Consider the following 16750-nt stretch of genomic DNA (forward strand, 5'->3'; position numbering starts at 1 on the left):
ACGGAAGTAAGCAGAGTTTTCACCACTGTGGAGAGGAGAATGGTCCTGCTATTGCTAATGGCAAAACTTAATGGGGAATTTTAATGACACTTAATTATTTAGAAAACTGCAGTTTTCTTGGGAAATGCAATATGCTTTGGCAAGCTGAAGCTTTTCTCTACTGTTGCAGAAAGGAGAACTAGAACTCCTCTGAGCTGACTCTTGCTGAAGAGGACATGGGAGGTACTTGACTTGCAGTGCTGAGGTGGAGAGTTGGACGGGGTCTTTCATCCCAGGAGAGGAGACATCCTGAAGGGATGAGGGGACGGAAGTGGGATACATTGCACACTCTCTGCTCCTTGCTGTTGCCTGCAACTCCTTGTTCCCAGCATCGAGGAGTTACATCTTCAATGTTCAGAGATACTGCTGTGATAAACTGGATGCTTTAAACCTGCGTAAGAGCTGTAGGAATTATGTATTTTTTTAATTTGGTTGTTTAAATTATGTATTTTGTTAGTATTAATAAGCTTAGTCTGTAAATACAAAGCAAAATAAATAAAAAAAAAATTACTGTATGTGCTGAGACTGAAATGCTCATCTCGGAAACAGGATGAAACATCAGTGACCTGATCTGAAGCACTACGGCAAAGCGCTTTCTGGAGGAGAATGTCAGCTCTTTTCCTCTTTATGTTAAGTAAAAGACTACTAGGCTGACCCTGAAGGCTGATAGAGCAGTCGTGTGAGTGTTGGGACTCCTGAGCTCACATCCCCGGTGTGAGTTGTGCCTGTGGGTTTGGACCCCAGACCTCCCCTCCCGTGAGGGAGCATCCTTGTTCCTCTGCTATGATGTACCCAGCTCCTCAGAAGTTTGTGAGGGGGAGCAGGTTTTGGTTTTGTCTCTCCACCCAGCTCTGATCTGCAGGGTTTTGCTGAATTCAAGCCATATTCTGCAGATGAAAGTTTTAAGCTGACTGAGATGGCTCTTGAAAGTGAAGGAGCCGCTCAGTAAAAAGGAAAGAGCTCCTGACCCCGTGGGCAGTTTCTTTCTTTGCTGCATCAAAGAGCAGGAAGCTCAGCAGAAGAGAGCTGGCAGCAAAGGCTGTCCTGTTTTGAGTTCGCATGAGGCTGGCACTTCGGTGCCTGCTGATATGGCAGGGATGGGTGAAGGCAACAAGTTGGACTTATTTTTTTTTTTTCTGTCTGAAGAGTCTAAATGACCTGTCAAGCTCTCAGGCTGCCTCTCTGTGGGCTAACCTCCCAGCAACCATGGGGCTACATTGCATCATCCAGCCTGGGAACACCCATCTTCTACTATTTGATGTGGTGGGAAGCAGAAATCACATAAACTTCTGTCTTCAGTTCTGAGAGAGTTTTCAACTTTGTGTTATGGGGCAGGTGAAATAACTATTAAAACAGGGTGGTCTGTGTGCAAGGCACTTGACAGTCAGGTTATAGACCAACCCAGGCAATATCACTGCGTCCCCACTTGTTTTGACCTCATTTAAAGGTCTTCTGTGCAGTCTCTGAGGAGTCACGGAAGGGGATTTCAAACCTTCTTCAATGCACTTAGGAAACATTAAGGGAATTAACTTTTTGTCCACTTTTTTTTTAACTTGGATGCTCAAGAGAATGGGTCTTAAATTTGGATTGCACAACTGGCAACCTGCAGCAAGTTTATGCAGTGATCTCTATGGAGCAGACCATCCTCAACTGGATCCGGCCGAGGGCCCACGAGGTGGACGGTCTCCAGCTTCAGCCCCTGGCTGGGGGGACTAGCATCCTCTGTGCACAGCAGCCACCACACAGATTTCGTTATATACCTTCTGTCAGGCCTGGCTGATTGATTGTAAGGATTACTGTAGCTGTGAAAAACCTGCGTTTCTGCCAAGCTCAGGTGCTAACTTCTGATTCAACTCTTAAATGTATGAACTGGCTTCCATGCGGTGCTGAATGATGTTGACAGATAAACTACCTTGACTTCTCTGGCAAGGGTTAGTAGGTTGCCAAGGGCTGGGAGAACAGTCCCTGTGGCTCTCTAAGCTGTTTGGTTATGTCAAAAACAAGTTTGCAGCATGGAGAGTTGGGGTGTACCAGTATTTCTTGGAAATGCCCCTGGCTGGTATGCGGTGGTACAAGGGTCACCCACGCCTCCAGGCCAGGTCCCACCAAGGGATGGTGTGCTGGGAGCTGTGGTACTTTGTGCATTTGCTTGGTGGCCTGGGACAGCTGCTGGTGGCCTCTGTGCCCCGTGCTGGCGTCAGGCTGTCGCAGGCGCCGCGAGGCAGCAGCTGCACAGGGGTGATGCTCGACATGAGGGGTTGCTTTGGGATTGGAGGTGTTTGACCTGGAGAGCAAGTTGAATGCACTTTTTTGTTAATACAGAAAAAGATGTTCTAGGCTGTGTGCTTTGTCTGTGTGTGATAGGTGCTGAAATGAAAATTGGAAGAGAAGTGGTGTGAAAGTCTGTGGGGAATGGTGGGATTGATCAGTCCTGAAAACTCGCAGACTTCTGGGACTTGGGCTTGTGAGAGGGGAGATAAAATGAGGTTGTCCTGGCTGGATTGCTGGTGAAGATCAGAGATGGTTGTCAAATGTAGGCTTGGCAACCAAATGTGCTTCATTCCCCACCTTGGTGATTTGTAATGAAATGAAGCATGCTGCCAGACTGAAAGCCCTTCAGGTGACCTTGTTCCCCCACCTCTTGAGACTTGCTCTCCTTGCCCAGCCCAGGTCCCCAATGTGGTCAGCAAACAGGTCCAAGTGGTGGAGACCTTCCCAGGGAGCAATGCAGGCTGAGAGCTGCTGCTGGGCCACAGCTTCTGTTTCTCTTTATAAAATACCCATGGACACTGTGAACTCTGTCAAATACAAGGTTCACCTTGGTTGCCGTCAAAGCTGTTAGCATTCAGACTTCAGCTGCTTTGCCCAATTCCTTTTGGCTGAACAACCAAGAGGACGAGGGAGAGGAAAAGGGAGTGTTGTTGTTCTTAAAGGGTAGAGCTGGGACCTGGGACTCAAGGGCAGTGTCACAGCTGTGCCATGGACTGTCACTGTGACCTTGGCAAAGAAACCTGAACCTCCAGAGTCTTGGTCTAACTTGGGCTGAGATGTCACATCTGTGAAAGGAGGCAAATACTGATTGTAAAATCCCAGGAGACAGCCTGGAGCTCGCTCTGCTAACGGCAGCAGCGCTTTCGGAGATCCCTGGGTGGAAGGCTCTGTTGAAATTCAGATCTCTGATCGTGTCAAATTTGCTGCTGAATAATTACAGGTTGCAAAACCAGAAGGGCTGCTAAGGATCAGCTGGTGCTTCTCTGGTAAAGTTCAGGTTTCTGCTAAACTTGTGTGAAAGTTTTCTTTCTGTAGCGTCTGCTTTTTAAAAGGAAACCACAATTTCTCTTTATTTGACCAAAAAAGAAAAAGGGCCCTTCCAGCGCTTCGTGGCAATGCAGCGTTTCCAAGAAATGGTGCTGTTGAGCAGGGGGTGATGTTTTAGCAGATTACGCTTTAACTCCTGGCGTGCCCCCTGTGGGGTAATGGTGTGAGACACATCTGGGCTGGGTCTGACACTGGGGGCTGGCACCGGCCCCTGCTGCTGCGCTGCCACCAAAGCTGGTTTTGAGAGAGCTGCATCGCAGAGCATGTCCCGGCACACCGCGCTTCTGCCTTACACAGGCGTTTAGATCGTGGCTAAGCGGCACCCTGTTTCATGAATGCAGTGATCCACGGGACCAGACCTAAGGATGTGATTTGGTCCTTTATCTGTTAAAGATCTTCATCCTGAGCTAAAGGGAGGCAAAGTTAGAGGGGAAAAAAAAAATACCCCAAACCCAAAACATGTTGATTGAGGTTAGAGTGGATGCTGCTGAGGGTGGAGAAGGTGCTGAAACAGCCAGAGCAGTTGGAGCATCTCTAAAGACCAGGGCAAGGTTAGAGATGCACAGCAGAGGAAGAGGGTCTCTGAAGTGGGGCAGGCGGAGGAGCAGAGAAGAGGGAGAGCCCAGTTTGCTGGCGAGCTCCTGGGCTGCGGTCAGCAGGCTGCCACTGCGGGAAATTGTTTGGTATTAAATCAGGGCAGCTTGAACAGCAGATATGTATTTCCCCACCCCTCCACCAAACCCTTTGTTCTGTTACTCTAAATAGAAAGTTTCCTGTTTTATAATTGAGACTCTTAAAAACATTCGTGTGGTTCAGGTCAACGTACAGCTGCTTAGCTGAGGCCAGGGGATGCCTGAAATACGAGCTGGGGCAGGGGCTGTTGACTCTGGAACCTAATAACACTTTCAAATGGCCATATGAACTATTTCCTGCTCTGCAGAGCCTGGTAGAGTATCCTCTTGCAAATACTGGCAGGCTGGCTCTGTGTGGAGCTTGGGAGGGTATTGCAATCCTGCTCCTCAGATCACCTGTTATATTATTGTGTTAATGTAACTGGGGGAGCTCTTCATGTACTCAGCTCCAAAAGTTTAGCTCCTGACACCATTGCTCCCTTTTATCTAAACACTTCTTAAGCTGTAGTTTCTATTAAAGCTAATTTTTTCTTTTTTTTTTCTTTTCCTGCATTTCCTTTTTGGTACCCTGAAAGATTTATTTTCTAATAAGCTTAGTGTAGACATCACAGGTGATGACTGCTGCATGTCTCTGTAGATAGGTCCAATACATCAAAAGTTCTTTCTGAACAGGTATATAAGCGTGATCCTCTGTGCTACTCAGATAAAAGGCTTTGATGTTGTGTTGTCTGAATGGATTTGCATGTGTTTTCATGACTTCCAAGAAGAGCTTTTTGTAGGAAGAAAGCTGGAAGTAGCCAGAGTGGTAGGAGAACAGGTGGGCCTGGTCAAGCATTTACTGATTCTGTAGGTGCCCTTTGCCTAACTCAGGCAAGATGTGTTGCTTGCCTGCTTGCACCCACCCAAACCCAACATTTCAGTTGCAAGCTCAAGAGGTGGGGGATGCAGGTTCCTATCGACCTGCTGCTGGAGGACGTAGCTGTCCCTCATCCCTCGCTTTTTCTTGGTGTTCCCTGCTCAGGCAGGGCTCCTGTGGCTCCGACCGCAGCAGGATGATTCCCTCTGTGCGTTACCAGCACCTTCTGCTGAGCACCATTGCACCCTAAAAGCCAGCGTTGCTCTGCTCATTGCTACAGCTTCTGAGTCATCCTTGGGAAACTTGGCCTTGGTCTCCTTGATCCGTATCTTCATAAGTCTGACTTAAATTTTTTTTTAGTGCTCTTTAAATCAGCACCATTCAAATACCTACTCCCAAATGCCTCTTAAGGAGAGAGGCAGCCCAGGTGTCACTGTCGCAATGATATTGGGGAATCTGCTTTCCTGGCTCCCTGCCCACCCAAATCATGCTGAAGGCAGCTGAGCCTGAAGGTTATATAAAACACTCATCCCTTTTAATGCCCATCATCTGGTTAAAAACCATACCAAAATGATTTATTTATTCTTCCAATAATAGATGAGGAATGGGAAACCAAGAAAATAATCTCTGGCTTTACTTTTCCTTTATGTATTTGCTATCTCCTGCATGGACCAATTTCACTGTTAGTCTGAACCGGAGAGGATGAGGATGCTGTTGAACATGACGCTACATCCTTAGAAAGGCTTGTCAGATGGCAGCATCCTCTAATTTTTATTTTCCCTAATGAAATGAATTTGGCTTTGTTTCAGCTGCATCCTTTGTGCATTGCTGGTTGCAGATGGGTGACTTGCACGCTGTTACTTATCTCAGTAATCCCAGGTGGATGGCAGCCGTTAAATAAAGATGCTTTAGCAGCACTAGCACTAAGTGGATTACCAGAGCTTGAAGTGATGTAGATGCAGAACAAGAAAAATGTGGGATGTGGTAGGGTTTGGGTGCTTGGCTGTGGCGGTTCATCCAAGACGCAGCTGTAAGTGGATGTCCCCTTATAGGATTCTTGGTGCTCTGGTACTACAGTGATGGATAGGGGTCAAAGCATAAAGCAAAAACTATTTGAAGTAGACACAAAGAGGGGGAGAAAGAATTAGACCCTACACATTAAATAAATGTATGAGTTGTTGACAACTCTCACGTGCTGTCAGAATAAGGCTTGTGTAGAACCTGGCCCCAAGCTCTGCAAGGAAGAGCCTGCCAAGTGAAGCAGGCTCCCTGGGGCTAAGGAAGGGCTATGCCCTCTTAGGCAAGAAGCGTCAAAATCAGAAATAGATTTTCCTTGAGAGAAGCAGCACCTGGGCTGAGTGTAGCTGCATGCAATGTCCCTGCCCGTGTGAATATGGCATGAAGCAGATGGGGCTCTGCTGGCCTCTTTCCAAACTTCCCAGATTTTGTGGGTATATTAGAATGAATGTGTGTGCCCAGTTATAAACTGGGTAGGAAGTGTCTTAGCAGGCTTTGAACCTTCCGGAGAAAGCTTGGTGATCAGTCATGACGGGATGTTTCAGTTGCTAGCTCAGCAGGCAAACTGGGCCATATTTATTTTTAGGTGTACTGAAGTTGTCTGAGTGTGGTGGTTTTTTGTTTTGTTTTGTTTTTTTTTCCCTGTGGGTTTTTTTGTCTTTCAAAAAGCTTTAGGGAGCTGCAGCGTTTATCAGTGGACCAGGATGGGCTACCAGTCATACATTGCAGGGAGTGGAGGATAAGGCTGAGTAAGTTCATCATTCAGGGTTTAGATACACCCTTAAATATGAATATCATAGTATGCTGTGTCAGGAAGCTGGGTGCTTTGCTGGCAGAGCACTCATAGCTTCAATGCTGTTTTCCTGGCAATGTTTTTTCAGTGTACTAAATATCCCTGCAAAACCATAGCAGTAAAAATGCAGCTTTGAAGTAGCTGAGTCGATCCATATGATGGGCTGGGGATCAGTCTTTCTAGACCTTTGCCAACACACTTGCATGGCACAGGCACCACCAGTATCTCACGACAAATGATGCTGGGAAGAGTTTCTTCCGCTGCGCTGGGTTTTTGACTAAAGCTACATTTGAGTGGAAGTGACTTCTAGCGATGTGTAAAAGGTGCATCTTAATCCAAGTGAAACTTCTCTTTGTTTCATTCAGTGAAATGAGGTGTAAACGTACAAGAATTATTCTACTGCTATAGAGACCTCAGTGCAACAGCAGCTTTTAAAGGCAGGCTGAGAACCAGAAAGTGAACTAGAAGAGTGTAAATATTTTCAAAAAGAAATTGTTGAGTACAAAGCATCAAGATAAACCTGGATTTTTAAAAACTAACGGCCTGTGTGTGTATGTAAACTTGGAGCACGCAGGTAAGCCTGCTTGCCAATCTGGACAGTTTGCCACTATATATTTTTGGGAGGAATCAGGACCTCCTATCAGAAAGATGTTTGTTTGTTTTTTTTCCCCTCCCTGGTATCCATATCTGTTCCAGCTGGCTTTTTCTCTTATGAGTTATTAATACTTGAGGTATGCAAACGCTGGGTATAGATGGGAGTGTAATAGTATCCAGAATTTTATGGTGTAGCTTATTGACTCAGGGGAACTGCAGCGACAAAGGCATTTTTTTCTCCATGGAAAAGTCTTCATCTGGTTTAGGAACTTTTCTGGAAAAGCTGCTTCTAGTGTAAACTCAGTGGGAAGTAACATCGATGAAAAAAGAGAGCACTGTAATACCTCTTCAGGTGAGAGAGCTGATTACCATGCATTGAGTTTTCCTTGGGGCCTCTGCAGTGGTTTGGGTTTTTTTTTTCCTTCTCCTTGATTTATAGGGGTTTTTTGAGAATAAGCGAGGCTTGGAAATGCTTGAGAGGAGAGGGAGCTCCTGAGGAGTGGGCTTGTTGTGTTCGAGGAGGAGAATCTGTCTGAGGCTGCCCCAGGACATGTGATGGAGGGTGACTTAAAACCTAAGATGTATTTTCACAGCTGTTGTGGGAGCTTTTTCCATTTAACACAGCACAGATGTGAATGATAAAATATAAATCGAAGATTAATGTACACCATCTTGGCATGCGAGAGGTTCAATTATAGGCAGAGCAAGCAGAATAATGGAAAATACATTTGAGTGATTGTTCAGTTAATATAATTTGCAATGAATTATTCACAACAATTTGTTCACCCAGCTCTTATTGTAATCATTTTCATTCCTTCATTTGTTATGCGTTTCGAATTGCTTCCCACAACTTGTTCTTGACATGTAATAGAGTATATCCACGCACCCAGCCCCTTCTCCCCACTTGCCCCCCGCCTACATGCAAAGGATAGATTTTAAAGGGCTCAGCATTTAGGCACTGAGCTCTCCTTAAGAAGTTAATCGTAAGTGTTAAAGTGGAGGCTGCTGCCTGCTGGACTCACCAATGTGACCCATAAAAGCCCATTCTGTTGGGCTCGGAGTGACCTGAGCTCGCAGAGGAGCTTTTAGAGGACCCATTTCCATGCTATACCTTGTGTGCGTATGGGGGGGGATCTTCCTTTCACGAGTGGTGTGCTGAGCCTTGAGCCGACAGAAGGCGATCAGCTGGCGTCGGGTGGTTAATCTGCGTCCTTGCAAGCTGAAGCGTACGCTTCCTACCTGTACGACATCATTTGTGCCTGGAGGTGGGAGGAGGTGTTGGGCTTTGTAGCGAGGCGTGCGGCACCAGCAGGCCTGAAGAGAAGCACTTCACTTGCTCAAGTCCCCTGTCCCTTATGTTGTGCATTGAGCAGCAGAGTGGGTCGGTGGCAGTGCCACAGCCCTGGAGCTAAAGGTCTGGCTTCCAGCACTGCAAAGCATTGCAGTTGTGACCCCCTTTTCCTATTCTTAAAGCACTGGAAAACCCACAAATGCACATTTCTGCTGAAGTTTATCAGAAAGGAGGACTTGTTCTTCCCAGCCGTGTGGGAAGGGCTCTTCCTGGGTATCAGGCATGGGGAAGATGTCCATGTCCTCCCTCCACATCCCTCTGCAGGGTTGCCCGCAGGGAGCGTGGGGTGATGAAGCTGCTGGGGGTGGTGGGTAGGAATTGGGGCGGTGTCCTGCTTGGTGGGACGCTGGGTAAATCCCCTCGCTTGTAAAAGGGGGCACGTGTAATAGGAAATTGCAGTTCTCGGAGACTAAAGCCTAGCTGTTGGGATTTGTTGCCTGGAGCATGAGGAATACTGAAGGTGACATCCCTTTAACTTTAAAGAAAAGAGGCAGGACTCATTGCTGCCCAGCCCTGTGCTCCCCTGCCGAACCCTGAGATGAGAACCTAACCCTTCAGCTTAGGACTGGTTGGAAAGGAGTTTGATCTCTTCTTCAAGCCATGTTTGCCTGGAGTCATTCGTACCACACCCATACCTAGCTTCGTTACCTGACTTATCTGTGCTCTTTTCTGGTGTCTTGTGGTTGTCAATCTTTGGTGTCTTGGGAGATACTGGGAAATGTTTTGAGGGCTGTGGTAAGCTGGTCCTGAGGGCAGATGGGAGCCAAGGGGAGGTGCAATGCAAAGCCGAGGGCTGCTGCAGGGGTTAATGGAGAATTCAAAGCTGCTTTAGGGTAAGATAAGTCCTTCTCTGAATCTTAACCCTTCAAGGACTCTTACATGCTCTGTCAAGCCATGATCGCAGAGCCTTCAACACAAAACCCCATACCACATAACAAGCTGGGATTTATGCTACTGCTTCTTCCCATGGAGGGACAGCACTTGTAAGGTTAATTGGCCAGCATCTACTTGTCCAAGTCTGCATAATCAGGCAAAACATGATTATGGAGCTGCACGTCATTAGTACACAATGGCTTTTAAATGACTTGAGATTGAATTAAAACCCTAATGGCAGAGCATCCAAACTAAATAAGGGACAACCAGATCCACTGGTGAATGACTTGCCTATCATTCAGCTTGGACTGGGAGAGCAAGAGCTTGGGGCTGGCCAGAAACAGTAGAAGCACGGTCATTAAATTGGATTTACTGGCTGGGGTTCAGCGCTCTTATTACTGTCAAGCATGCAAGTGTCGGGGGGTGTGAGCTGAGCGTAGGCGTGGGCTTCCTGCACTGCCCTTTGAGCTGGAAAATCTCGCTCTTTGGACTCGCTGTGGTGGGGGATGAGTTTTGTTCTTTGTTGTATTCTGCTTTTTTGTATTGGTTTCATTGAGCAGGTGTCAATGCCTTGAAATTATTTCCAGCAAACGTAAATTCCAGCATTCATTTTGAGTGATGTGTTTTATTTCTGTCCAGTTTTGCCCTCTTTTTTGATAACATCAGACCAATGGCTTCCAAACAAAATTCCACTTTGGTTTTGATTTGCCTTTCTTGCAAGTGTATTTTCCACATTTTTTAAACAAAGCTTCGTAAATCAACATTGATGTCATTGTGAACATGTTTTCCATGTTCTACTTCGGATGCCAGAAGTGCTCTGTCCCCAGGGACAGCCCTGATGTGCTCTTGCAGTTGAAAGCAGCAGCAGCAGAGGCTGCAGGGTGCTTTGGGAGTGACCAGCCCTGCAGTCTTTTTGATTGCCAGCTCCGAAGACGGTTATGGCCCTTTTAGTTTTGTTATCGTTCCTTATTTTGCAGGTCTGGTTACGCTTTATGGTTGCATCTTTGCCAACAAATAAGATGGGGCTTGAATATCTGTTGCTGCCCTGGGAAATGATGATGAACCTCTGGCTTGTGCCCTGTGCTGTCAGTGACATTTGAGGTGGGAAAACCATTAGGCAGTGAAATCTCTGGAGAAAAAGCAGGGAATGAGCAAGTAAACAACAGAAGATGGGTATAGGTCATCAAGATCTGTCAGCAGTGTTGAATTGGAAGAGTTCCTGGTGTTGCTATTAATTTACTTCCTCTGCCAGCCTTATTGCTATTACCTCGTGCAAGTTCTGTACCTCAGAACAAACTTTATCTCTTATCTAGGGGCTAATGGCTTTTCAGAAATCTCCATTTTAATGGAATACATCTTATCCTCCCCCCCAAAGCAGCAATAAAAAATAAAGCTTCTGGGAAGCTTTCTTCAAATACCCAACAGCTCATGTGAAGTGTCCAAAGCAACCCCGGTGTATTTTCCATGTGGCAGGCCCCTGAGTGTATTGGGCTTCTTGTCGCAGACTGATAACTTCTTGAGTCAAGACCTTGTCCCTCCTGCAGTGAGATGTCTTTTATGGTTTTAACTGAGGACCCCAAAGTCATGGATTGACTTTGAGCTCTCCTGGGCTGCAGCATGCAGATGTCGCACTCGGATGTTGCAAAGCACAAGATAAAAATGTCAATTGTTCCAGCACAACCATATGAAAATGATAGCTGCGACAGCAGTCTCTTTTGGAAGGAAGCTGGGGGAAAATTGTATGCTGGTGCTCTCTGCTGGATGAAACCAAGAAGGCTTTTTCCTCACCAGCACTGCGGTGACTGTGGGTTCATGCCAGTGTTGGGCTCTTGGCTGTGAGGTCTCCTGCAGCTCTGTCCGCACTGAGACACCCTGACGGCGTGGGTTGCCTTTGTCTTGAACTGGCCAGGGCTAGCTGAGAGCAAGAAGTGTGTTAGGATTACTGACCTGACTCCTTTCCTCCCATCTCCTTCCCTTGCAGTGTGTTACTTGCTGAAGAGCAACATCAGCCCGGACCTGTGCAATGAAGATGGATTAACTGCACTGCATCAGGTGAGGTGTGGGAGGGGGTCGCAGCTCCTGCTGCTCCGCGCTGTCACGTCTTCCTGCCACCCTCTGAGCAGACCTGCTGGGGAGAATGGAGAAAGCTCTTGCGTTTCATTTTGTTGCTTAGTTAAGGCAGTGAAACTTCACCATGTTGTGCTGATGATCCTGCTTCTTGGGGAGCAAACTGAGATCAAACCTTTCTCTTGATGTATCCCAGACATCACTCAGTGATAATAAGAGCTGAGGAATTGGGGCTGGGTTCCAGATGTGAACAATGTTTCTCCCACCCTTTAATCTTTGCAGGGCTGGGCTGTAAACTCTTAAAGCAGGTTAACTCAAATTTAGAGACTTTGGCAACCCATGAGTTTTGAAACTGGTTTAAATAAACGATGCAGGGGATGTTTGGAGGGCCTGCTGCTGCTCTCTGTAGGCTCAGGGACTTCCCAAAGTCTGTATGAGATGGCAGCAGCTGATCACCAGTGAAGTACAGACTAGCCGTAGTGGTGTGTAAGCCTGTGTCCTTCCTCAGAGCCTCTGCACCGATGCCCTGAGGGTTTTGCTACTCTGCTTGCTAAGGTCCCCATCCCTACCCCTCCTCGTGAGTCCTGATTTTCAGTGTGAAAGCATCAGGAGAGTCAGCCTGCAGAAGGCCCTGGGGACTCGCCGTGCCTGGCAGCTGCCGCCTCCGCTGCCGCCAAACAGTGGCATGGTTGTCACACTCGCTCCGAGGGTGGAACGGGAACTCGTGGTTTTCTCTCCGTTAGTCCCTGCTGTAAATGCTCCCATTGACTTGGGATTCTGGATTCTTCTGCAAGTCGTTTGCTCTCTTCAAAGCTGGAGGGATGTTTGCTTAAAAATGCAAACTGGCTTCTAGAGGAATAAAAGGGCCCCACCACCACCTCTCCAAAGGGATGTTATTCTGCACACAGAGAAATGCTGACAGCCTGATCGCTTTCCCCACTAGGTGCTGAAGCTGTGGAGAATCCCACCTTGCCCACTGAACGATCAGTTATTATAAAGGTGCACTTGGGATTTGAGGTGGGAACTTTGCATCCACTAGAATTAATTGGAATCCCTGAACGGAGAGAAGCTCCTAAGTGAACACTAATTGCCATTAGCAGTGGCTTCCAGTGAAGGATGCAGTTACACTTCTGTGATAACTTGGCTGTGTGACAGGTGTGATTTTAACCTCACTTTCACATACAAATGGTAAACAGGAGTAGAAATACGTAAAAGGTCCTCATCACTCAGCTGCTGAAGTGCTTGTTGTGGGGTGTAATTCAGCCCCGTTACAAGCCCATACTGCAGTGCTGAGCTGTGAGTCTCCCATGTGGGTCTGCAGTAACACGTAGACCACAAACAGGCTGCTTGCACAAGAATGAATCTTATTTTAGTGTCTTTATCACACACGTGTTCATGCCAAGAAGTGAGGACGAGGTGTATCAAAGAGCAAATTCCACTTTCCCCAAAGGAAAGCAGCTGAGGCCCTTCTTGCAGGCTGCCTCTGAGGCTGTGGTGTAAGTGCATCGAGGATGCTGATTTTTTTTTCAGGAGATGAAAGGTGCCCTGTGAAGTACCTCATAATTCTGGGAATCCAACTTGCATTTCTTCAGATAACTGTGGTAGGTAGCGTGAGCTGCTGGGAAGACTTTTACTCATCACATGCCAGTGTGTGGGATTTTCTCTAAGAAAAGAGAATGTCAGGTTGTCAGCTCATCCATTGGTATGTGGTTATACTGGTTATGTTCAATTTCTGCTATGTTTGCTCTTGAATATGGAAGACAGAGTGGAACAGAAGCTGTGCGCATACTTGCTATTGTTCCCTACTGGTTCTGCCCCCAAACCAGAAGGCCATGTAAAACACCAGTGACCTTCAGTCTGTCCGGTGTAGGTGTTCTGCATGGTGCCTTTCTGACCTGGTGGTACTCAATGTAGTGTTTAACTCTGATGGAGATGCTTGTTGCCAAACACTGCAGGATAAAGTAGGTCTCCAGGTACCCTGGTACAACTGAGCAGGTATAAGCCCTCATCTTTCCAAAGTTTAAAAAACCCAATCTGTCTGCATCTCTTCCTCACCAGTGCTGCATAGACAACTATGAAGAGATAGTCAAGCTTCTCCTCAACCATGGGGCCAATGTCAACGCGAAGGACAACGAGCTGTGGACTCCATTGCATGCAGCAGCTACATGTGGTCATATCAACCTGGTGAAGATCCTCATCCAGCAGTAGGTGGCTTTTTGTGTCTGTCCCTTTCTGCAGATCTGATTCTACCCACAGCTTCTGTGGATGGAAACTGAGACTGCTTAGTACCTTGCAAGATTGCAGCGGGGGTGATTATTCCCTGCTTTCAGGCTATTCATGGGACTCCTTCCTGCTTGGGGGAGAATGGGGTGGAGGAGGAAGAGCAGAAAGGCTGGGGAGACACAGTAAAACCCTAGGTGACTTGACTCAGTTTCATGAAGCTTCTGGAGACTGGACCAAAATCTGCCACTTTTTGCCTGTATTCTGGTGTTGAACCATGCTTACTGGATGGGTAGAAATAGGAGCAGCCAGCGGGATCCATCCTCAAGCTCTTAAACATGACTTCAGGTCTTCCAGCCACAGTCAGAGAGACGCTGATGTAGGAGGATAGCAGCGTGTTTGTGTAGCTCAAATACGTGGGTGAACTTTGTGACCTGTCTTACTGGCTCTTAACTAATAACCAGTTACTTCTCGTAATGCATTTGTTCCCCAGCGGTGTGACACAGGGTGCTTGCACTGGACCTTCCGCTTGACTTTACCAAAGGTCCTAAAGCTCAAGACTTGCCAGCGAGGAGGAAGCCAGTTGTGTTTCGAGCTGTACCATGTGCAGCATTTAATGAGTACCTGCTGTGCATCCTGCCTGGAGCAGACAGCCCTGACTCTGTATGGAGCCCTCTCCTCCATTTCCCAGAGGGAGGGTGTAGGGAGCGGAGTGTGCTTTGGGAGCGTTAACGTGCTGCCTTGCACAGTGGGGCCTGCTGCTTTTCCCTTGGGGAGGGAGACTTCTGCCTGTGATGCTGTCATCTGGGAGACTAGCACAGAAAAGTCCATCCCTTCTTCTTTGGCTGTATAATGGAGGAAGTGGAGCAGAGGATGCAAACAATCATCCCTTGGAGGACGTTCTCACTTGGGTTAGGAAATTTTTGGATGGGGGGCATAAAAACGGAGCAAACAAATGTGGAACAATATAGCGCATTCCTGACTCTTAAGTGAAGATAAGGGAGCGTCATGGGGATGGGTGGCAAGGTGAGGAACTGGAGTTTATGGCCCTAGTTGTCACAGACTGCCATGTGTTGAGTAGTTGCCAGCGAATGTGGACTCTAGTAGCCTCATATTATGATCCCGTGCTCAGAAACAGTCTTCCCCTGGACTTTTGAGGAATAGGGTGATTTAATTTGTTTGCTACCATCAAAGGTGTCCTTTACAGGAGATGTCACATAACAAATAACCAGCTAAACACTGCCTTTGAAGGCAGTGTTACTGGTGATGGGTCCTGGAACCCTTGGAGACCACCAGAGGAAGTAGCCCACAAAAGATGCCCAGTTCCTTGCTTTTTTATTTGTTGATTAAACTAACGCTGGTACTTTGCCAATGTGAATTTCAGTGCAGTTTGCTCTGCTCAGGCAGAAGGGAAAAAAATAAATAAAGAAACAGGAATCTAAATTCATGTGGATACTGTCTGCTGTCCTTCCGTGGCTGATAACTGTCAAGGTGAATCAGAATTCAGCTGAAATAAGTTAACAGCTGGCTAAAATGGCACAGTTCAGAAAGTGCTGGGAATTTTCTACTGTGTGGGAGTATGGGGACAGTGATCAGTTTAGCTGGCAATTTTACTTCCCAATAGTGACCTCCTGGAGGTCACTAAAGCACTTAGAGAAGTGCTTTTGGACAATCAGAAAGAAAAATTTGCCAGTTGACAGGATAGGGGTTTTTTTAATTACTATTTTTTGCAAATGTGGCCTTGGCTAAATGGAAGGCGCCCTCCACCATCCAGCCCCTGTCTTTCCCAGCTTTTCTGGTCCTTGTGAACTTTTCACTGAAGCACTGCCAGATGCCCAGATGATAAGCACCCGGCAGTTGCTTGGCATTGTTGTCCAGAAATTCAGCAAATAAATCACTTCCATCATTGAGAAGCTGCCAGCCTGTCCAGTGCCAGGATCAGGAGAGGACGGGAATGGCTCAGTGGCTCATGTGCACCACAGCCCATGAAGGAGGCATAGCGTGCTGCCTTTCATCCACTTCTGGAATTTTATCTTCCCCATGCATAGCTGCATGGCTTTGCTTCAAATCTTTCTTATCTCACGCAAATCTTGGTGAGATTTGGGCAACTATTAAACCCCAGTTAGTTTTTGCTAAGTGTTTATCCCAGTGTTTGGCGCTGTCTGCTCTAGGATGTCTGAGGTCCTTCCTTGTGTAACACCGCTTTCTCCTTGCAGTGGAGCAGACTTGTTGGCAGTGAATGCAGATGGCAACATGCCGTATGACCTCTGTGAGGATGAGCCAACTCTGGATGTCATTGAGACTTGCATGGCCTATCAAGGTAAGGAGACCGAGTTCATGTAAAATACAAAAATGGGTCAACGTAGTGCTAAAAATTACCTTGTTTCTCAGCTCTTGATTTGCCTCTGGAGGAAACCAGAGATCTGCTGCCTGGCATCATTTCTTGGAACCTGACTCTGTCTAGTTTCTCTGATGCCTAAATAATGATGAGGGTGAAGGACAGCTGTCAGTCCCCTCAGCTACATAGCTTCTGAAAAGGATGTGGGGTCATATCAACCAGGAATTAATGTCTCATTTTACTCAACCAGTGGAGACAAAAGCCCTGTTCAACTTTTCTCTCTCTAACTGGAATTTTAACAGGAATTACCCAGGAAAGGATCAATGAGATGCGGGCTGCTCCAGAGCAGGTCATGATCTGTGACATTCATGACATACTTGCGACTGGACAAGACCTGAACAGGACTGATGCCCAAGGTGCTACGCTGGTGAGTGAAACTGCTGCGGCTTCACTTTTGCCTTCCTTCAGCCCGTAGGTTATGAAACCTGTCCTGTGGCAGGAGTTACACAAGTACAAGTCACTGAGAGGAGTGAGGAAGCTGTTTTGATCTTTTTCCCTGTTTTAGTTTATTGTCACATAGGAACAGGCTCTGTCCATGAGTACAGCTGACGTAACTTAGTGTCCAACCCTGCGCTTTCCAAAGCAAATCCCT

At 47.0% G+C, this 16750-nt stretch overlaps 1 protein-coding gene across 4 annotated transcripts in view; it reads left to right on the forward strand.

The window, feature by feature from the left end:
- Nucleotides 1-16750, forward strand: part of PPP1R16B (protein phosphatase 1 regulatory subunit 16B) — an 81710-nt gene that overhangs the window by 58898 nt on the left and 6062 nt on the right. For all 4 annotated transcript variants that reach the window (XM_035900904.1, XM_035900903.1, XM_035900905.1 and 1 more), the window contains 4 exons: nucleotides 11455-11525; nucleotides 13599-13744; nucleotides 15977-16080; nucleotides 16401-16525. In XM_035900904.1, coding sequence (XP_035756797.1) covers nucleotides 11455-11525; nucleotides 13599-13744; nucleotides 15977-16080; nucleotides 16401-16525 — 446 coding nt within the window. The remainder of the gene's footprint in view (nucleotides 1-11454; nucleotides 11526-13598; nucleotides 13745-15976; nucleotides 16081-16400; nucleotides 16526-16750) is intronic.

This window comes from Egretta garzetta, unplaced genomic scaffold (genome assembly GCF_000687185.1).
Source record: "Egretta garzetta isolate BGI_Z169 unplaced genomic scaffold, ASM68718v1 scaffold188, whole genome shotgun sequence".
NCBI lineage: Eukaryota > Metazoa > Chordata > Aves > Pelecaniformes > Ardeidae > Egretta > Egretta garzetta.